We start from the raw sequence: 24,031 nt of genomic DNA on the forward strand, positions 1-24,031 counted from the left end.
TTTCCAGCGAAAGCCTAGAGCAGAAGTTCCTGCGCAGGGATTCCGGGTGGGGCCCATTGTGATGTTTGTTAGAAATCCAACCCGTACATCCGGTTTTCAATATCAATTTAGGACATTCAATATAAATAAGGTGATCCAAAACTCAAATGGGCCACAAGAGAGGAAACAGTAGGGATTTAGTGTTCACCGTTGAAATATTCATATGGCCACAAAAGTTCCGTATGGGCCTAAGATTTCCGTTTTTTCACTTCATCCCGTCAAAATGACCTCATAAACCCCTGGATTGGCAATCCTCTCGGTGTGGTTGGTACCCTTGAGTGTGAATCAACTTTAATTCAAAAATACCTATACATGGTATATTCACGGGGTTTGAATTTAATTACTAAATCAACTTTAATATCCCCGATTAGTGAGATATATAATTTTTGACACTATGGTTGTGATAAGCCCGCTAAAATATATGTTTTGCCTAAAAGTGATGAAATTCCAAGTCTCGAGATGACCGCAAGCACAAGATCAGTTGAGTGACTAACCAACGATTTTTAATCGTTGATTGATATGGACAATGTTTGGGCGGTCCTGATCATCATTGGACAGTGCTGATCTACATGAACAATGTTTGGGCGGTCGATCATCGTTAGTGGGCCATGTGCCCGTAGAATGATAGTGTACGGTGACATACATTTATACCGCAACTATTCAAATGATTTTAGGTGTAATCCAAGCTCTCACCTTGGACTACAAACCCCTCAAAGAGGGGATTGGAAACCCCTGGATTGGCAATCCCCAGTTGCTTTATCCCGCCAAACAACCATGGGGGTTTGAAACCCCCTCTAATCCTCTCCAATCCCCCACAAAAGTTCCGTATGGGCCTAAGATTTCCGTTTTTTCACTTCATCCCGTCAAAATGACCTCATAAACGGTTTGGATGACATATAAACATCAAGGAGTAGCTGCAAAAGGTTTCAACCATAAGAATTCCTTTCCCCACTGTTTCATCTTGTATGGCCAGTTGAGTTTTGGATCCTCCTAATTTTTTGTCACACGTCCTAAAATAAGTTCAAAAAATGGAGGGAAGGGTTAGATTTCTCATAAACATCACAGTGGACCCGAACTGTGCAGTAACTCCATGCGGAAGCTTTCGTAGGAACTCCACGTCCGTTCTGATATTTGTAATTTTCCTCATCCAGGTATGTGTGACCTTACGAACATGTTACATGACAAATAACCATCAGGTCCCTGGGAAAGATTCAACGGTGGACGTCACCATCCCCACCTTTTTCTGTGGTGTGGTCCACTCGAACTTTGGATATACTTCAATTTTTGGAACATACGCTAAAATGAGATCTCAAGACGGATGGTCAGCGTGGATGAGATAAATACATCATAGTGGACCCCACAGAGTCCTGCCACCACGGAGGTCAGTGGTGTCCGTATCGCCACGCAATCCGCGTCCGTTCCGAACAGGGAAGTTGCCTGTCAGGTGACTCGCCCTCCCTGTACTTAACCATCGTAAACCTCCAAAACCCTCCTCTTTATATCGATCGACGCCCCTCTCTCTCTCAAAAAATAAAATAAAATTTCTCCTTTCGAATCTCAGTACAAATCCATGGATTTCGATACATCATCAGACGGCAACAAGCGAATCTTCAGTCGCCTGGGCCCACCATCAGATCGATCTCAGCCAAAGGTCTGCTACCAGTGGCAATCAGGCCGATGCTACCGCCTTCCCTGCCCCTTCCTTCACACCAATTTGCCGCCGAAGCGAACCCAACAATATCACCCTGACGATCCTCGAAGTTTCCAATCCTCAGATCCTGCCCCATTCACCCGCAGAAACCCTAACCCTAATTATTCTGCTAACCCTAACCGTAATTATTCTGCTAACCCTAACTACCGGGGCGCTTCTTCGAAGTGGGGCCGCGGGCGAGGCCGCGGCGGGGCTTTGGGAAAACCGAGGGCCATTGAGAAGGTCTGCAGTTACTGGATTGCTGGGAAGTGCAGCTACGGTGAAAGCTGCAAGTACTTGCATACCTGGTTCATCGGGGAGTCTTTCACGTTCTTGACGCTGCTCGAAGGGCACCAGAAGGTTGTCGTTCTCGTAACTACTTGGTTTCTTTCGGGCGTTTTCTTATTGGATTTTCTGGGTCTGATTGTGAGATTGGAGGCATTATTTTGGTCCAGGGCGTTATTGGAATTGCACTTCCATCCGGGTCGGACAAGTTGTATACGGGAAGCAAGGATGAATCTGTTCGGGTTTGGGATTGTCAGACTGGGCAGGTAAGAATGCTGCTTGTTTATCGAACATTGTATTTGAACTGGTTTTCAATTACCCGTCAACTGTATTGTATTTGAACTGGTTTTCAATTACCTGTCAACTGTATGATAATTGAACTTTAGTAGTCTTGGACTCATCGTTGGGTGGGTCCCACTTTGGATGGGCCACTTGTCGAATATAGCGTAAATTGGATGATCTTGCTTGTTTAAGTGGCAGAGTTTGTACCGTTAAATATTTTTCAAGTCTCAATTTATAGACTAGTGATTGTACAATTGAGATGATCCCATGAGTTAGATTGTCCTGTTCTGCAATATTTCGTTGGTGTGGTCCACCTGATGAATTGTTTGGACCAGGGACGGGTGGGCCATGCTTCCAATTTCATGCAGTGAAGAGGATGTTTCAATACTTGCTCTCTACATCATGGATTACATTACTCATTTGGATTTATTGGTAGTTTTCATTGAATTATATTCATGCTGTTTTTTTTTTTGTTGTTGTTGTTGTTGTTAATAGTGTATTGGAGTGGTTAATCTGGGAGGTGAGATTGGGTGCTTGATTAGCGAAGGCCCGTGGATTTTTGTTGGTCTTCCAAGTGTTGTCAAGGTAAAATACTCTTGCTTGCCAAAATAGCTAGGAAGGGAGGACTGGAAATTTTGAATGGCAATTGGTGTGATTTTGGTTTGCTTTGTTTTGATTTCGTTAGCTCATCTAAGGCAATGTTTTGTAAACCAGACTGTTTATGTTGGTGGTTTGGTCTGACTGCAAGTCCAACCCCATTCCAACATGGGACATCTGTGCAAAGTCCAATTAATAGAATCAAAGAACAAGAAAAATAAACAACCAAAATGCCTTTGGTGCAGTGGATGACACCTTTGGCATTTGATATGATAAAGGGAATTCGTGGGTTTGACTTTCAACTGGTGTAATTGTACAAACTTTTAAGAAACTTTTTAGTTCCTATCGACCCAAGTTTTAAGTGAACTGGACTGTTTTTGTTTCTGGTTCGGTCCAACCTGGTTTGATAATCTGGTCCTGTCCGGTTTTTAAAACATTGCCATGAGGGGAATTTTTCTTGCTTGATTTTGCTCATGTTGTTGTTTGTACAGGCATGGCACACCCAATCTAACACAGAGCTAAGCCTCAGTGGACCTGTTGGACAAGTCTATGCTCTAGTTGCTAGTAATGATATGCTGTTTGCCGGAACACAGGTAGAAACTTTTTATCCGTTTCAGTATATGTTTATTTGTCCTGCATAACATGTTGCTATGTTCTCTCTTATTTGAAACTTTTATTTCTTTTCTTTTCTTGCTCCATGCATATCCTATATTGATTTTATATAATCGTTCTTTAGGTATAAAATCATATACATTCCTTTTCTTGCTCCAGGGTGGAAGTATATTGGCATGGACATTCAATGCTGTTGGAAATTGCTTTGAGCCAGCTGCTTCTCTTATTGGTCATGGCCTTGCAGTCATGTCATTAGTTGTCGGAGCTGGGAAACTTTATTCTAGTTCCATGGACCATACAATCAAAGTAAGTTTTGCTTACCATATATGTGTATGATGTTCTCAAAAGAGTGGTTTGGTAGGAAATTAATCATCATTAAGCTTCATTTTTGTTTGGAACACTTGTGCAAGTAAATATCAGTTCAGAACAGAATTATACTGCTTTGGCTTTAGTTATATTTTGATAGAGTGAGTGACTGTTGAATACTGATTGAAATGTACGTATTCAATAATCAAAATGTTTAACCAAAATTTTGGCTTATTAAAAAAATTAGCTAGAAATTCTGCCATGAAGCGTTTCACCTTATCATTAAAAAAAGAAAAAGGCAATTCACCTTTTGGCCCCAACCCAAGTAAAGGAATAGGATTGATGTCTGGTGGACGGCTGGCCATAGAACTTTTGCCAAGAGATCATGGCAATTTGTATTTCAATTATGATTGGCCAAATAGGATCCATAAAGCTAACCAAATAGCTGGGACAAAGCTATGATGCTTTTCTTCCCCAAATATATTAAAAGGCTATGATTATGATGATCAAAAGAATTTTGAGATAAACAAGGAGCTATCCTAAAAGAATTTCATCCACTTATTTAGGGACTTTGTTCTCTCATTTCTTGAAAATGTCTAAATGGCTGCTGTTGTAATCAATGTTTTAAATAGAGGTTTGCTCCCTATAGGCGAGGGTTCGATTCCCCTCCTTGGCTTTACCTGATACACGTGGTTGTGGGTGATTGCCTGTATCCACAGGGATTAGTCTCACTTCAAAAAGAGGTGGGGACACCCTATCTTCAAAAAAAGAAGAAAAAAATAAATAGAGAATAGCATGTAGTGTAACATTCACCCCTTCTAGATTTTCATTCAAGGTTGCACTTGGTTGCACCAATTTCATGATATTTTGCAGTAAATTAGACTGATTAGCAATGAAATTTAACAAAATTTCATGATATTTAGTGTGACCAAACGAAACTTAAAGCAATAGGAAATGGCAATGATTAAGTATAAAGGTAAAGAAAGAGCAAGGGACTGATTTAATATTGTTACTTATTTTATTTTACTATAATCATTGAAAATATTTAATTAATTTTTATTGAAAATAGAAAATGTAACAAATCATTGAAAACCTTAATTGTTTTGAACGTTATAGTGAAAAATAACTCATAATGTAAGCGACGTAGCGTGTAGTGTAGTCTATGTAGCGTGTACCGTATGCAAATTATCATGCAGCGTAGGCTACACACAACTTAATATATTTTGATGAGCTATGTACCATAAGCTATACGCTACATAGCGTAGCTATTTAAAACACTGGTTGTAATCAATGAGTTGCTGCAAAGATGTATCGTATAAGTTTCTGTACATGGCTATTGTGTTTTTGCTTTGTCATGTCAAGATCTGTAAGTTTGAGATCATGGAGGCCAGAATTATTTCAAGATGCCAATTTTCTTATTTCGCATTTAAACTATCTAGTAATGGATATCTGTAGGAGGTCCTGTCCTCTTAAGGCTAAGGTTGGTGATTAGTACGAGCTACCTAAGAATTTGTCAGTAGATCCTCATCCCCTGAAGAGCTTTTATTTATTTATTTAATTAATTTTTTTTTTTTTTTGGTCCTCTCACTTATGGGCTATGTTTAAACCACCTGGTTTTTCCTGTTTGAGCCTTTGTAAATGTGTCTTGCCTTATATGATAAAATTTATGGCCCAATTAGCAAGGCAAAGCTGTATCATCCATGCTGCAGCCATGCACATTGTGGCAGGCGGAAAAACTCTTCTGGCCGTGTTTCTTTTAGAGTCTTCAGCAGTTCTCTTTTTCATTTTTGGTCATATGTTGTGTACATGGATCTAGATGTGCCTAATTCTTTGATTCTTTGTGGAACATGTACATTGTGTAGAATGGAATTGATAGGTGTGGTGCTTCTTATAGTTTTCACTATTTTTATTTTGTATTTCTTTTTTCCTTTTTTGAGATATCGTCAGCATGCATTTATCTCTACTATAAACTATTGAACTTTTTTTCAGGTATGGGACCTTGGGACTCTACAATGCATTCATACTCTGACAGATCACACATCAGTTGTTATGTCAGTTCTTTGCTGGGATCAGTTTTTATTATCTTGTTCTTTGGACAAAACAATAAAGGTAAGTTTGGTTGGTATTTCCAATGTTGCCCATGCACTGCTGCTATCAATTAACTTTCCATTCCATTTCTTTTACTTGTGCAGGTTTGGGCAGCTACAGAAACTGGCAACTTGGAAGTGACTTACACACATAACGAAGAACATGTATGTTGTTTATGTTGCCATTTGCTTATGTTACGTTGATATTGCATTTTTTTATTTTATTTTATTTAGTTCTGAAATGTCAGGAAAAGGAGCAGTTGAAATTTTAGTCCTCAATATCTTGCTATTGACACTATAGGCATGTATAAATATGCAAATCTTATCGAAGTAACTGTTATGGTCATTTGGGAAATTTTAATCCTCAATGTATTGTTCTTAAGTGTTGACGGAAGGGAAACTCTACCAGAAGGTAGAGCCGGTTTTAAGTCTCCATGAGCTGATTAAGAATGCATTTCTAGGATGGCTAGAATCCTTGTTGAGAAAATTATGTTATTCCCCAAAAGTCAAGAGGTGTTGATCCCTTCACCTTTGTAGAATTGACTCCTAGATGGTCTTCATTCATGATTCCAAGTACCTTGGTTACGGAGAAGGAAGTTGGTCAATCTTCTCCACATGCAAAATACTCTACTTAAGAGAACTAAGATTCCAAAAATTGCATTTTTTTGCACATGGTTGAATTTGCTCGAAGAGCAAAAGAAAATTGAAACGGAAGCCAGAAGGGCTGAAAGAAGAATACAAAGAAAGAAAGGAATGTGGCGAATCAGTTGATGATCCATTGTTCTCCAATACTTTGACTTCTTGGTCTTCAATTTGAATTGGACTTTTAAGCTTGAGTTTGTCCACTTTGGTTGAATATGTAGTTGTCCACCAAAGTGGGTCTTGTCTTGCTTGGCTTTGTAGAGAATTGGGAGGAGGAGCAGTGGAATAGTTCCTATATAGGAGGTTACCAGAGCCATCACTTGTCCTAGGAGTAGAGCTGTACTGTACTCCTTTGTCACAGGTGGAACAGCTACCCAAGCTCTTAATTTCCAAACCTAAGTTCTCCAAATTCTCCATGGTTCTAAGTTGCAAATTTTTTTTAGTGTTGGGACTAATTTTGTCAAATCGCATATAGTCTCATGCAATCGCATATGCGATCGCATAATTGCATATGCCATCACTTTTTTTTTTTTTGAAAAATATAAAAAAAAAATCGAAAATGGGAAAAATTGGAAAAAAAGGGGGAATACTTTCCTAATTAGTACACATGATTGGATTAGGTTATTTTACTTATTTCATTGTAGTTTGAGTGTTTCATTAAGTTATATATTTAATTACTTTTATTATATTTACATAAATTTTAACAAAAAATCAACAAGCTACATTAAGAGAGAATTAATTATTAAAAGCTCTGAACATGAACATTTTATTGATAAATGGATAACTTGAAACAACCTACTAGTTACAAGTTACAACTTAATTTACAAATACAATTGAAAAAAAACAAGCATAACTTCCAAAGTATAAAAAATAAACATACTTGAAATAGTTATAGAGAGATTAGAGTAAGAGAGAAATGAGAGATTTAGAGCTTTGGAGTAAAGAATAGTGAAAATGGAGGGGATATGAGTGCCTGTTTATGGGCAAAAGTGCCTAAAAAATAAAAAATAAAAAATTGCTCCCAACGGTCATATTTCTAACTGTTGGGAAGTATGTGCATATGCAATATGCGATCACATACTCGCATGTGCAATTGCATATTGGTCGCATATCAAAGTAAGCCATGTTATTCTTGCCAGGATCGCATATGCCATGATGTCATGTGCGATCTAATCCACAATATGGGCATATGCCATTGCATTTGACAACAATGGTTGGGACTATTTTCTCTTTAGGCCATGATTGGAAACCATGGATTCCATCCCAAACAATGAAAAGGAAAACGGATTTTCCTTCTGATGTGACGATTGGTATTGTTTGCATGATGAGGAAAAAGGTGGATTCCACCAAACAATCATTACACTTTTCTATATTTTAGATTATTGGCATAAGAAACAAAGTGAGTATTGTGAGAAGAATATGAGATTTCCACTTACTATCCAAACAAGAATTGAAAATTGGATTCCATGTTTCACTAATTCTCATGAAGGTGTTCCATAACAGAAATGGTGGCCATAACGGCCACCACTGTTACTGTTACAATATTGGTTGTAACGACTACTACAACTCTCGTATCGGTCGTTACAACTCTCTCTCTCTCTCTCTCTCTCTCTCTCTCTCTCTCTCTTTTTGGTAAAAAAAAAAACTATTTCTAGACCGTTGCCAGGCCGTTACGGGTCTTTTTTGTTTTTTTGTGTGTGTAATGGCCGTTACGATTGTTTCAGCCCCCATAATGCATACCAGTTGTGATTTTTACCATTATGTGATGGCTGTTACATAACCGATTTGGGATGCCAGGGTTCTCATGGAAATCATCATTGCATAAATTGTTATTTTCTCATTTTTTTAACCTCAGATTCTACATATTCCATGTATCCAAACATACCCTTAGGGGCTCTAGTACTTAAGAGAATTTTAGGAGTTAAGAACCCTTTTGTGGAGAAAAAGAGGCCCTATTTATAGAGGTTTTGAGGGGTAAGGTTTTAATTAGGAAAAAAGAGGTGGGCCTTTTTGAAGGGTTGCAAAGTTCATGGATGGTTGACAGCTGGCATGGCATGGGTTGTTGATTAAGTGGTTCGGTGTAAATTCTGATGAGTTGGGAGGCAGTTAGGCTAGTGTAAAGGTTAAAGGAGGCTTCTAGTGGTCTGGAGATTGAATGATATGATTATGATACTTGCAAAGATCCTAGTGCTTTGGGAAAGTTAGTTAGTTAGGGGGGTTACTTTTGCAAAAAGATGGTAGCTTAAGCTCTAAATAAGAGTCTTAAAAGGTGTTTTGATAAAAATGGGGTCAAAGGGTCAATGGGAAATGGATTTTTTTTTTTTTTTTTTTATAAAAATTTTAATTTCCTTGCAAGGACATAATGGTAATTTTTATTTGTTTCCTGCATGATATAAACATGCATGCTTTTCGATAATGGTAATTTTTATCAGATCTTGGTGCTTGGGAGTTGGTTTGGTTTATCTATGGCTCGTTTGAAAGATGACTTAATTATGGACTAAGTTATGGTTCTAGTTTGGTATTGAATTCCTAAAGGTAAGGGGGATGTTAGGTCTGGAAGTTGGGTGTAGTGTCTCGATTTCATATAGCCAATTATACGCACACCAAGATATATATATATATATCCACCTCACGAGGAGTATAGTGAAAAATTAAATCAAATGAATCAGTGTAAATAGTACAACTAATTAAATTTCGAGAATAAAATTTTGTTTAAGGAGGGTAGATTGTAACACTCCGAACTTTTCAATACCCGAGTATTGAAAGTTCTCAAGTGTTACCATGAAATTTAATTTTTATGTATATGTGTACGATACCAATCTAGCTATCCTAACCTTATATTTATTCTCCAACACGAATCTGACCGTTGGGAATAATCTCCATTCATAGATCAAGCTATCTGATCGTTGATTTTAAGATAGGATCATCATATATCTAAATATTCTCACTTGTCCATCATAACCAACCGCTTAGTCAAATATGCACTGCTATATAGAGACATCTAACTGCCACTTTGATTTTGGACTACCCAATCGTAGTAAACTAGCTTCTTAATCTCTACATCCGCTTGTACACACATCAAGTTGAGATTCTGATCCGTTTATCTTGTTCATCACCTATGAATATGCTTAATCCACCATCAGAACTACAATCTGAGAAACTTACACATATGAATAAGACACTCGAATCTAATGATACACATGTTCTACCCCCTAATCACTCCAGAAACCCACCTTGTGTTCTTCCATTTACAAAACTGATCGTACATAATACCTATATACACTGTTAGAGTACCAACCATGAAGTCTTCATATTTTAACATGTCATCCGACCATCCATTATGTTGGTTGATATATGTACGTTCCCTTAGTTAATTTGGTGAATAATTCCTTATTCATAATGATTTAGATATAAGTTCTTTTGTAAGAATTACTTAGAAAGGTGCCTATAACCATGTAGAACCGTTAGATTTTCCAAAACTCTCATATCAGCAATAATTACGAAAATGTCATTAACCTATACCCTTGAATTCTAGATTACATGGTTCTCATGATCCGTTTCATGTGAAATTTTATACTATGCCTATGCATCATAAATTAACCATACATGTCAAATTTTAACTTTTAGATTATTATAAAAGCGGCCCAATTGATAAATCAACCCCTTAATCGTTGATTTTGGTGTCCGTCGAGTGAAGAAAGGTCATGGGTAGTCGTAGTAGGATATTTCTCTTTATATGAAGGACTTGGATTGTCCATCATATGGACCAAGTGTGAAATATGAAGACCCCATTTGGTAGGTTTTTCCTTAGGCACGAAGTTATCCTTTCGAGGCTTATCAACTCCTTATAAATCTGGATCTTCCAATTTAACTACTTCCTTCCGTCCATCGCAACTCAAATTTGGACCACAATTTGTTCTCATATGACTACGAGGTTATACGAAATTTAGGCCCCGATCTGTGATCATACGCCGTTGAAGGTTGAAGTCAGTTCCTTCCTTTTAGTACAAAAGGTGAAATTTTATATTTAGGCCTTTTCTAGCATCGATCAACCACCAAAATTTGTCCAACCATTTGCCTATCTTGACTACACATTTCTCCCAAAATTGCGCCCTGATCATTAAGTGTGAATCGTTAATTGAGATCAAGTTCGTTTTGGCACCCGTTATGAGAATTTTCAAGATAGGCTAATCTAAATTTAGGATCACCAAGAAAATCACATACCTCAGCTCTATTCGACGACTCTAACACAATGGATGCATTAGATTTAAAGAAAGATCGTCAGAAAAGGAAAAATTGCAGAAACCCAATCCAAGTGGGATGTGAAACACACCCCTCTCACACGCCCACTCCTTTTAAAAGGGGGTGTGCATCTCCTCTCCTCTCCACTCACACGCCCACCTCCCAAATGTCTAAGGAGAGAGAGAGAGAGAGAGAGAGAGAGAGAGAGAGAGAGAGAGTAACATCCCAAAATTTCACGGCTAGAGTTTATATTCGTGTCCGAGAAAACCGGGTGTTAATAATGTATAAATTGGATGCTTTAAAAATCTCACATTATTATTATTATTATTATTTTTCATTTAGATCACATCCAATTACATTCATGAAGGTAACCATTCACGAGAATAAAATCGATTGTATTTATTATTTCATCAGAGTAAAAGAATTCAACAAATTATCAAATGCCTCCTCAATGGGAGCTTATTACATTATCGAGTTCGCAGCGGAAATATAATTATCAAATGCCTCCTCAATGGGAGCTTATTATATTATCGAGTTCGTAGCGGAAATATAAAACTAAATCATGAAACTATCTTCTTATTTATTCAGTATAATCTTCCATAGGGAGATAATCCTCTAGGTCTTCAATCTGTACATCACCTGCATCATCTGTACGGTTGAAGAGGGTCAATGCCCTACTCGTAGTGATGGTTATCCTTTAAGATTAACAATAATTCAAGAGATTCATAAAGTAATATAAGGGTTCTGATACGTCCCGTACTCTACCACTACGAGAGGTATCAGTATGCGCAACCAATATATATATGAATGCATGCCTAGCAGAGTGTGTGCGGTTCATCATACGTAGTGATCATCACAATGTGGAATATAATTCATAGAAAACCCGGCTAGCCCTCCGCATTCTCACACTACAGAGATTTGCCGGCATGTCTAACGCTACCGTGGATTTACGTGCACACCTCGAAGTGGCACAACACATGAGTCGGATGAATTACGTGACACGATTTGTTCATGGAGCGACTATTTGTGACATCCAATCCCAGAAGTGTTGTAACACGCATTGTGAATTACTTACATCGATTTGTGCATCACCACCTAAACCCATGCGAATTACATAACTAGTGAGTCAAATATTTTATCATGGATGCAATGCGCTCTTGATAGAGACCCTCTTGGTCGACGCGTAATTCCATGGGTTTGAGTAGTGGTGCACAAATCGATGTAAGTAATTCACAATGCGTTTTACATCACTTCTGGGACTGGACGTCGCAAATAGTCGTTCCACGAACAAATCGTGTCACATAATTCATCCGACTCGTGTTGTGCCGCTTCGAGGTGTTCACGTAAATCCACGGTAGCATTAGACATGCCGGCGAATCTCCGTAGTGTGAGAATGCGGGGGGCTAGCCGGGTTTTCTATGAATTATATTCTACATTGTGATGATCACTACGTATGATGAGCCACACACTCTGCTAGGCATGTATTCATATATATATTGGTTGCGCATGCTGATATCTCTCGTAGTGGTGGAGTACGGGACGTATCAGAACCCTTACATTACTTTATGAATCTCTTAAATTATTGTTAATCTTAAAGGATAACCATTACTATGGGTAGAGTATTAACCCTCTCCAACCATACAGATGATGCAGGTGATGTACAGACTGAAAACCTATAGGACTATCTTCCTATGGAAGATTATACTGAATGAATAAGAAGATAGTTTCATGATTTAGTTTTATATTTTCGCTACGAACTCGATAATATAATAAGCTCCCATTGAGGAGGCATTTGATAATTATATTTCCGTTGCAAACTCGATAATGTAATAAGCTCCCATTGAGGAGACATTTGATAATTTGTTGAATTCTTTTACTTTGATAAAATAATAAATACAGTCGATTTTATTCTCGTGAATGGTTACCTTCATGAATGTAATTTGATGCGATCTAAATGAATAATAATAATAATAAGGTGCAATTTTTAAAGCATCCAATTTATACATTATTAACACCCGGTTTTCTTGAACACGAGTATAAATTTTGGCCATGAAAATTTAGGATTTTACACTCTCTTTCTCTCTCTTTTTCCTTATCCCTGGACGTTTGGGAGGTGGGTGTGTGAGAGGAGATGTACACCCTTTTTTAAAAGGATTGGCCTTTTGATAGGGATATGTTTCACATCCCACTTGGATTGGGTTTCTCCAATTTTTCCTTTTCTGGCGATCTTTCTTTAAATCTAATGCGTCCATTGTGTCAGGGTCGTCGAATAGAGCCGGAGTATGTGATTTTCTTGGTGATCCGAAATTTAGATTGACCTATCTTGAAAATTCTCCTAACGGGTGCCAAAACGAACTTGATCTCAATTAACGATCCACACTTAATGATCAGGGCCCAATTTTGGGGGAAATGTGTAGTCAGGATAGACAAACGGTTGGACAAAATTTAGTGGTTGATCGATGGTGAAAAAAGCTTAAATATAAAATTTAACCTTTTGTACCAAAAGGAATGAACTGGCTTCAACCTTCAACGGTGTACGATCATAGATCGGGGGATCGGGGCATAAATTTTGTGTAACCTCGTAGTCATATGAGGACAAATTGTGGTCCAAATTTGAGTTAAGATGGACGGAAGGAAGTGGTTAAATTGGAAGATCCAGATTTATAAGGAGTTGATAAGCCTTGAAAGTATAACTTCGCGCCTAAAGAAAAACCTACCAAAGTGGGGTCTTCATATTTCACACTTGGTCCATATGATGGACAATCCAAGTCCTTCATATGAAGGGAAATATCCTACTACGACTACCCGTGACCTTTCTTCACTCGACGAACAACAAAATCAACGATTAAGGGGTTGATTTGTTAATTGGGCCACTTTTATAATAATCTAAAAGTTGAAATTTGACGTGTATGGTTAATTTATGATGCATAAGCATGTTATAAAATTTCACATCAAACGGATCATGAGAACCATGTGATCTAGAATTCAAGGGTATAGGTTAATGACATTTTTATAATTATTGCTGATATGAGAGTTCTGAGAAATCTAACGGTTCTGCATGGTTATGGGCACGTTTTTAAGTAATTCTTACAAAAGAACTTATATCTAAATCATTATGAATAAAGAATTATTCACCAAATTAACTAAGGGAACGTACATATATCAACCAACATAATGGATGGTCGGATGACATGTTAAAATATGAAGACTTAATGGTTGGTACTCTAACAGTATATATAGGTATCTGTACGATCAGTTTTGTAAATGGAAGAACACAAGGTGGGTTTTTGGAGTGATTAGAGGGTAGAACATATGTATCGTTAGATTCGAATGTCTTGTTCATATGTGTAAGTTTCTCAAATTGTAGTTCTGATGGTGGGTTAAGCATATTCATAGGTGATGAACAAGATGAACGGATCAGAATCTTAACTTGATATGTGTACGAGTGGATGTAGAGATCAAGTAGCTAGTTTACTACGATCGGGTGGTCCAAAATCAAAGTGGACGGTTAGATGTCTCTATATAGTAGTGCATATTTGACTAAGCGGTTGGTTATGATAGACAAGTGAGAATATTTAGGTATATGATGATCCTATCTTAAAATCAACGGTTAAATAGCTTGATCTATAAATAGAAATTATTCCCAACGGTTAGATTTGTGTTGGAGAATAGATGTAAGGTTAGGATAGCTAGATCTAGATTGGTATCATACACATGTACATAATAAGTTAAATTTCATGGTAACACTCGAGAACTTTCTATACTCGGGTATTGAAAAGTTCGGGACGTTACGATGAGTCAATTCTCAATTCTGCTATGATCAATCGATTCCTTCACACTTATCAGTTTCCCGCTCATTATTGAGTGAGATTGGATTGAGCCAAAATTAGGCCCATTGAAGAGCTGACTCGAAGGGCTTTAAAATGGACCCTTGGATCAAAGAAAATGGACATCAGAAGCCTGAGAAATTGGAGGCTGAAAGTGAAGGTCAATGCTAGGGGAGCTCCCTGGGATATGGGCAAACTGTTTGTGTTCTAGAGAGAACCTTCAAAATGGATCTCCCTACGAACTCTTGGATTTTATTTTTACTTTTTTTTTGTTTTTTTGTTTTTTTTTTTTTGTGCCCCAGGGGTGCCTCCAGAGAGTAGAAGGGGTGTGGACCTCAGGCCTAGGCCAGGATGTGTCCCACACCTCTTGGATAGTCCCAAGTCCAATAATTTGGGCTCAAAAGGGTTTTTTTGTTTAGATTTTGGGCTGAAGTTCAGATGCAAGTAGGGGTTTAATTGGGTAAGGGGAGTTGGATGAAATTTTGCAAGTTTCAGATAATAAAAGACCTCCTTGAATGACTGGGTTAATAAGTCCAGGTAACCCATATTAGGTAGGTCATGGTGTGCCGTAAAGGTCGTTATAGGACCAAGGTGTTCCGTAATGGTAACGGTGGCCGTAACGGCCACCACCGTTACTTTTACGATACGGCCCTGTAACGGCCGTTACGGTCTCTCTTTTTTATTTTTTTAATTTATTGAAAAAACCCCGAAACACCTATATCTACCCTATAATGTTGATTAAAAAGTATGAAAATCCTATACATGTCTCGCAATAGACCATTATGGGGCCATTATGGCCTTTATAAGGGATCTAACGTGCTGTTAACGGCAATTACAAGTCATTTTTTCCATAACGGCTGTTACGGCTGTTATGACCCCGTAACATGTAACGGTTGCCACCATTACCTTTATGTAACGGCCTTTACGGCCCCGTTACTGCCTTTACGGAACACCATGTATAGGACGGTAACACTGGCAACTATTACACATTACGGGGTCATAACAGTCGTAACAACCATTATGAAAAAAAAGAAGACCTATAACCATCGTAAACGGCCTGTTACTCCCCTCGTAAAGGCCGTAACAACCTTGTAATAGTCTATTACAGAGTGGATACAGGTTTTTTAAAAAAAAATTCAATGTTATGGGGCATATATAGGTTTTTCGAGTTTGTTCTTCAAAAAAAAAAAAAGAGACTGTAACCGCCATTATTGGGACTGTAATAGCCGTTACGACTTGTATCGTAAAGGTAACGGTTAGGGCCGTTTTGGCCATCGTTACCGTTACGGAATGCCTTGAGGTGAGTTGTCTAAGTTAAGGGTCCACATGAGTTTTAGAAATAGAAATATCATGATGAATGGTTGCTATAAGACAACACACAAAAAATAGACAATTTCATCTCTAGCCCTCCCATTGAAAAGTTTGTTGGAGACATTTCAGAGTTGTTGCTTTTGAAGCAATCATTTTTTCCAGCTATGTGCATATAAGATAAAACAACTTGGAGAAATAAACCAAATTGCTCATTCAGTCGGATCATGTTGCATCAGAATCAGCAGGAAATTTTTTGCATCTGTTGATGTCTTAAAATCGGGAACCAGAGTTTCCCTGTGAATCAGTTTTCCTGGACTACATACATGGAAGTTTCTTTGATGGATTTGATGAGGCAAAGGAGCTGAATTGTTGAGGATTGGATGGGATTCCACCTCTTCATCCACCAAATTCCTTCATCTCCCAAAGAAAACCCCACCCCTCCATAAAGTTCACCCTCAACAAATCCACCGCCTTTCACATCGCCATAGCCCTGTTTAGTGATGAGGCCTAATCCGTCTACTTCCTTCTTGAACCCCATACTTTCTACCAATCACTTCTCATCAATAGTTGTCCTCTTCCACATCAAATCTCCAGATCCATTTCCCTAGCAATACCGAATTCATAAACCCTTAACTTAGGTTGGCTCCCCCTTTATCGAAATGTTTACATACGTCCTCCCACTTCATTAAGATGAAGCTTATGTTTTTCTTTTGCTTCTTGCCATCAATCACATGTTTCAGACATTTGAACAGAGACATGAAATAAATCGCTATTTTGGACATTGCCACCTTGATAAATGTTAACCTGCCACCTAGAAAAAGATGCATTCTCTTCCATTGTGACAGTGTTCTTTTGTATCTCTCGATAGCTTTATCCCAAAGATGTTTGGCTGGTTTCCCTATGCAGGGAGGGAGTTCGAGATAAGAAAAGGGAATGAGCCTGTCGTACAACACAAAATTATTGCAAACTTGCTCACTTCTTCCTTAGAAAGACCCAATTCCTAGTAACTTGCTTTTACTAATATTCACCTTTAAACCTGAAACCACCTTAAAGCATGTGATAATTTTCCGTAAGTTATCCACCTTCGACTCATCTGCACTACAAAAGAGAATTGTGTTGTCGATATACTATATATGAGATGTTTGGAACTCTGATTTTATCCACCCGAAATCCTTCTAACAGCCCTATGACCACACAAGTAACCATTTACCAAAATAAAAAATTTAGCCGATTTCACGCGTGTTTGGATCTAACTTTCTCCATTTATTCCCACACCCTAGCAGGCCCAACATGTAGTTGAGAAACTTCCAATCTACATGGTCCTAAGCCTTTTCAATTTCTAACTTACAGATTACACCTTTCTTCACTTCCCTATGACAAAAGTTAATGCATTCATGTGCAATTAAGGTGCAATCCACAATTTGTCTCCCCGCCACAAAAGGCCCTTGGGATTCTGAAATCACCTCAACCGGCACCACTTGGAATTTGGAAGCCAATATTTTTGCTAATACTTTGTAAGGATCCCCCAGAAGACTGTTTGGCCTAAAATCCCGCAAGCATTTTGCTCCTCCTTGGGAATGACAGCAATAAAAGTAAGCACCCAACTGTCTTATTGCAAAATTCATTTATGAAAGCTATAAGTCACTCTTTACCATCTCCCTGAACTTTTAATAAAACACAATCGGGAGCCCATCTGGAGTTGGAGCTTTATCACTGCCTAGTGCATTAATTGCCACCTTGATTTCCTCCTCTGAAAATGGTTTTTCCAGCAAATCCACCACCTTTGAAATAGAATCAAACCGTAATTTATCCAGCCTTGGTCTTTCCCTCCCTTCCTCGGTAAGAAGATTCTTATAGAAGTTTACTATTGATGTGCGCACAACTTTGCTTTACCCACTTTTTGTCTCCTTCTTTCAACCAAGTCACGCTGGAACTTTGCTTTGATTTAATTTCCTCCTCTCCTAGCTGAGCATTGTATTTTGCATTGTAAGTTTCCCTCAATGCTATTTCTTCTTCCGATAATCCCCCCTCTTCTTTAATGCCTAACGCCTGAATGTCCTCCACACACTGATCTTCCCTTTGAACCCTAAGTTTTTGAAACAAAGAGAAGCTGGCATAACCTTGAATCGAGAAAGACGACCAACACTCCCTTACCAACTTTGAGAATTCCTCCTCTAGCCATGCAAGCCCAAACCAGAAAGGACGCAGACCCCATTCTTTCTGTTCCACCTCCAAAATAATCGGGCAATGATTGGACCTTGGCCTAGGCAAACTTGTTCAATGCACCAATGGGAATTTCTCAACCCAATCTGAAGAAACCAGAATCGGTTCAATTTTGACTTGATGACCTTTGCTTGTCCATTTGTCCGAGTGTATTTCACCTCTCCCATCGGCAAACTAACCATCTCATTTCTTACAATCCAACTGGAAACTTCATGCTATGGGTGATCTGGCCACTGTTTGATTTCTCAAACAAGAATCTAACAACATTGAAATCACCATCTACACACCAAGGCAATTTCCATTGGTTACAACTCTCATTCAGCTCTTCCCAAAACTGTGGTCGACGGCTTGGACTATTCAGCCCATATACCACTGAGAATGCCCACCGAAAACCAGATCCTGTCTTTTAACAGCAGTGAAACAGAAAAACTCCTGCTCCAACTATGCTCTTTAACCCATATTGTATAACTGTGTATCACATCTTAATCAATCTCCTGAGTCATCCCGGATTGGAATAAATAACTGAATTATGGATTACGGAAGTTGATGCCATAGAAAATGGTCAGAGCATTGGTGCAAGGGGTTGATCCATGTGATCTTGACATCGTTTCTTCCCTTAACAATTCTTAGTTGGGCTCCTCTTCTGCTAGAATCAGTATATGCTTGTACAATTCCCCAAAGTGTCATCGTGCAACTAATAGATTCAAGGAAAGTATATACTGGAATGTGAAAATTGTTGCTATCCAAAATCCACATCCCTTGATCATCCATTGGAGCATACTTGGAGCAGCTCCTTGCAGTCCTAGTTCACTCAGCCAGCAACAGGATAGCTGATTGCCTTTTTCAGACAGACATGATAACCCAAATTTCTCTGCTTGTTTCATGTTGAAGCCCTGCATCAAGTTGGAGTGTCAAGAAGTTAGGATTAAAAAGACGAGTTGTGGAGTGTTGGATGTTTATTCAATCTCTTGCACACTCTTGAGGATGTTAGCATGCGCATGGTTGTAAAACTCAATGGTTTGACTTGAAACTCAGCCAAGTCAACTCAACAAGATTTCAAGCACCGTCTTGTGGAAACTCACTTGTGAGCGAGGCACTCAGTTGGGTCTCGACAAGACTCATTGAGTCAGCTTGAGAAATTGGTTGACTTGACACAGCTAAGCGTGACTCTGCTGAGTCACTCGTCCATTCAAGTGTTTTGAGTTACAAAAAAAAATTTAAAATCAAATGCATGCAGCAGGATTCCACACCCAACCTCATGAGAGAGCAAGAACCTGCCGCCAGCAAATCATACAGTGCAGTTGCACTTCTTGTGTTATCTATATACTTAGCCTTTCAAAATAAATATATAAATCATCACACCAAATACTTTAAATTTAATTATTAAAATATCAACTCGAGTCAAGTAAAGACTTTGTCGAGTCTTCAGGCAGCTCCGACCCTTCTAGACATTGAGTTGAGTCGATTTTTGAGCTTTTGTACCATGCTCTATCAAGACACGTTTACTACATTCGTTTCTAGCATAATGCATTTCCATATCATCAAGCACATATCCCATCTAGATATTCTTTATTGTACTCTTTTTCTCGCTCTATTACCGAAGGTAGATTAGCAATCCCATTCCCTATCCCCTATTAAACAAAGGCAGTGGCTCATTCACTCAAACCTAATTGACGGAGTGGGGGCTTACTCCCTTAGATTTCTATATCTGTTCCCATTTCCTTCTCCCCTCCAGCATAACAAACATTAGACCAACCATAACAAGCCACAGGGAATACAATTACCCATAATGTAATGCCAGCCCCCCAACATAGAGGAATCCGGCTCTAATGATGTGACTCTTCCCTGACTTCGATACCTTCTAGGGGCACAGCACTACTTTGTTCCTAGAATTGACATTCCAGGATTTTCCACATACCTAATTTTGGTCCATTCAGGTGTTCCATGTCCAGTCCCATATCGCTAAGGTGCAGGAGAAGCAAAGGCATAACTCTAATACCCCATAAGTGTACTCATTTCCAGATAGAGACTCTAGCATAATGCATTTCCATATATCATCAAGCCCACTTGTTTCAAAAGAGTTGTTGATGTGTGCGCAACATTTGAACTAGGTTGCGGTTTGAGAAAAGACTGTCATTCACGAAAGCTGGATAGCATTTTTACACCTTGCACCTTTTTGAAAAAGCAAAATCCACATTCCATTACAATAGAAATTAAGGGATGCAGAGTTGCCAAATCATTTGGGGCATTTTCACACTAGGCTCGAGTGGAATGGCCTGTGGGATGCAGGGGCACACTTGAGGTGGGCGGCCCGTGTGAGGCGGAACCCATGTGATGTGGGGCTTACGAGGGGGGTTAGGCCGAGGACCTAACCCATGGGACGTGGGGCATAGGCTATCAGATAAAGGGATTGATTCGCCTTGCTCTATTAGTTCGAGCTTTTAGAGCAAGTGGTTAGTTGTCCTGCATCAAAATGGCATCAGAGCAGGAGGTCTTGTGTTTGAGACTCCTCACCGGGGATGAATAATGCAGGGACATTTTCACACTGAGCTCGAGTGGGGTGGCCTGTAGTACTCTCGAGATGGGCGGCCTGTGTGAGGCGGGTGACTTGTGTGAGGTGGAACCCATGTGATGTGGGGCCTACGAGGGTTCGGCCGAGGACCTAATCCATGGGATGTGGGGCCTAGGCTATGAGATAAAGGGATTGATTTGTCATACTCTATCAGTTCGAGCTTTTAGAGCAAATGGTTAGTTATCCTACATCAATTATACTAGTTTCTTATTTTCAAAATAAGATGTTGAAAAGAGGGAGGGAGGGGTGGCCCCAGCTTTCACTCTTTATATTTGACTATACGAAGAAGTGCGCTATATTCAAGTCCCTTCCCAGCCCACCATAGTTTATTCTTGCTGCCGCCAGTAAACTGGCTGATTATTGAAAATGCAAAGGAGACTTTTGTTGTTAGTATCCTATTGATTCTGGAATAAAGGCTAAGATGATGATGATGAATGTCATGTTGATTTCCATCTACACCTGTATTTTTTGTGAGTCTTCAAGCGTTTGGAGATTTTGAAATTAAAGTTGTTAATTGGTCGGCTTGCTTATATGACAGGGTGTCGTCGCCCTCTGCGGGATGCATGATATGCAGGACAGACCTGTGCTTTTGTGCTCATGCAGTGACAAGAGCGTCCGCCTCTATGACCTGCCATCGTAAGATTTATTTTAATCCATTTATTTGTTTTGATTGCATGTCCTGCCTCTTATGGATTATTATTGTTGTTGTTATTGAAATTGAGAATTTTACGTGCTGTTTTTATGTTCTTTAGGTTTAGCGAAAGGGGAAAAATGTTTTCGGAGGAGGAAGTACGGGCTATCCAAACAGGTCCTGGGGGCTTATTCTTCACAGGGGATGGGAGAGGGGAGTTGAAAGTTTGGAAGTGGTCGACGGCGTAGTTCATGTCATGGTGTCATTTTGCACTTTATACTGCCCACCCGTCATTGTATTCTTCTTCTATTTAATTTTTCTTTCCTTTTCTTTTTTTTCTTTTTCTGTTTTTGTGTAAACTATGTAAGGGATGGGTGTGAGATCAGAAAAGGAAGTCTATTACTGTGTGAAGCCATATCTGTGTTTCCACCACCGTTGGATTCAGTTGATCACATGATTTTCAATAGTCAAAGTGGATCCAACCCAATGGTGGGGGAAACACAGACACAATCCCCTTGTTACAGAGAGCCCAGTGGAAAAAAACGAAAAAAAAAAAAAATTATAAAAAAGAAAAAAGAAAAAAAGAGAAGCAGCAGCATTATGCGAGTTTTGGGTTGCCAATTGATTCTTACTTCGGAATTCCTTTTGAAGAAAAATGCGGAGGTGGGCCACTCTGTTTATGCTCTGGCCCAAAACTCAACCTGGCCAGCTAATCAGCTGGACTTCGCTTGTATGTTGAGTCTGTACATTTGTCTCTTTGAGAGGAACCGTTGGGCTGATGAGTGGACTGGGTTCATGCTTTGATGATCCAAACCGTTTATAATGAGGCATTCCTTTGAATACGTGCGGCACTCTCCTAATCAACTGTTTAGTACCATGATGGAAGGTCCATGATTGTCCAATCTTAAAGATTTCTGAGGCAGCTGCCAGTAGTTAGTTCTCTTTTCAGAGATATGGTTTGGAACACCAGGGACATGACTCCAAATCCAATGGCTGTAGTAGTCTCCACGTGATCTGATAACAAGTAAAGAGGGGGGGCGTGTTATAGAAAATCCATTTTTGAATAATGCTAACTAGGCCTGGTGGAACCCACCTAATCAGAGGGGGGAGCTTTGGGCGGGCGGGTGTCAAGGCATTTATCTCTACCCGGTAGACAGCTGCTGATGAGCCGAGCAGCTACCCGAATGATTTTAAATGGGGATGTACGTTAAAGATTATAGAGGAATTGGGATTGGGTTGTGGTTGGTCACCTTGGGTTGTCTATTTTGGGATTTGCTTGGGTTGCTGGGTTGGTTCCTCTTTGAGTTTGGATTGGGTTAGACCCTCAAAATCCAACCTAACATCCCACTGCCTGATTTGCACCCCTAGTGTAGTGAGTCACAAATTAACATGTTCTTCAGGAGGGAAGGGGGGCAGCCTCGTGCATTGATTCACACTCAGATGGAGGTTTTCTTCTGGTGCAATCTTTAGAAGGCCTCATCTTCTACAGCCACCGACAGATGGGACCCACTGAGACTTGTTCATGGCATACAACCTTCCAACGCAGTTCTTCTTACCCCGAGATTATAAGGCTCTAAAATTCACGAGGATTCAGTTGTCAAGAGGGCCATACCATGCAAACAACCGAAAAGCACCTAGCAGCCTCCAAATTCACGCTGTGGCCCACCAGATAATTAGAGATTGCCTGGAAAGCCTTTCCAGAAACCTCTTGGGACAGGAAGCTAGGTGGGGCCCACCATGACATTTTGCCGGATCATGTTAGGACATTTGACTCAAAGTTGAGGCAGATCCAAAACTAAAGTGAGCCGCATTACACAAAAAAGTGCAGGGAAATGCCAACCATTGAAACCTCTTGGGGTACACTGTGATTCCTATTGGGATGAACTGAAAAACCAAAATATTAGCCTTAGTTTTGCCTGATACAAAACTTCTGTGGCCCTCTGAGTGTTTCAATGGTGGACATTCACTCCACACTATTTCCTGTCGTGCTGCCCACTTGCGTTTTGGATCTGCCTCATTTTTAGGCCCATATCCTAACGTAATTTAGCAAAATGGGATTTCTTACAAGCATCACAGTGGGATTAAAAAAGTATGGATTAAAATTGGTCAGAAATTATAATTTTATCAAATAAATGCCCTTATTGTCTGTACTTTTCCAGCAGTGAAATTACCATAATGCCTATTGTGTATAGTTTTTTTGGAGGCGGTAATTTAGAAAATGGTGGGCTCGTGTGATAGTTTTATGATATCCAACTCGTTCAATGGATGTAATCCATCATAATGTTTATAATAACAAAAAAATATTGATCGGTTTAAACATAAGGTGAGCTACACCATGAATATATATATATATATATATATATATATATATATATATATATATATATATATATATATATATATATATATATATCACTTGAAAATAACAAAATTCATGTGCAACCCATCCAATGATTTAATCAGATTTTTTTATTTTTTATTTTGGTTTGTGCGGTTATCATGGATGGGGCATGTGTTTGACAGGTTGGATGTCTTACACATACCATACGACCCATAGAATTTTATTTATTTTTTACTTTCTTACTTTCATAAAGAAAAATAATATATAAGAGTACTTTGGTGAATTACCATCTCAAACAGCAATTCCTATAGTGAATATTTACAAAAAATTACAAAAAAGAAATT

At 39.0% G+C, this 24,031-nt stretch overlaps 1 protein-coding gene across 1 annotated transcript; it reads left to right on the forward strand.

The window, feature by feature from the left end:
* Positions 1-1,496: 1,496 nt before the first annotated feature.
* LOC131232869 (zinc finger CCCH domain-containing protein 48) lies at positions 1,497-21,873 on the forward strand. Its single transcript, XM_058229375.1, has 9 exons — positions 1,497-2,089; positions 2,185-2,280; positions 2,792-2,881; positions 3,385-3,486; positions 3,665-3,811; positions 5,801-5,920; positions 6,004-6,063; positions 21,254-21,351; positions 21,468-21,873. The coding sequence occupies exons 1-9, from the start codon at positions 1,610-1,612 to the stop codon at positions 21,592-21,594; spliced, it is 1,320 nt and encodes a 439-aa protein (XP_058085358.1). The 5' UTR covers positions 1,497-1,609; the 3' UTR covers positions 21,595-21,873.
* The last annotated feature ends 2,158 nt before the right edge of the window (positions 21,874-24,031 follow it).

Source organism: Magnolia sinica, chromosome 18 (genome assembly GCF_029962835.1).
Source record: "Magnolia sinica isolate HGM2019 chromosome 18, MsV1, whole genome shotgun sequence".
Lineage (NCBI taxonomy): Eukaryota > Viridiplantae > Streptophyta > Magnoliopsida > Magnoliales > Magnoliaceae > Magnolia > Magnolia sinica.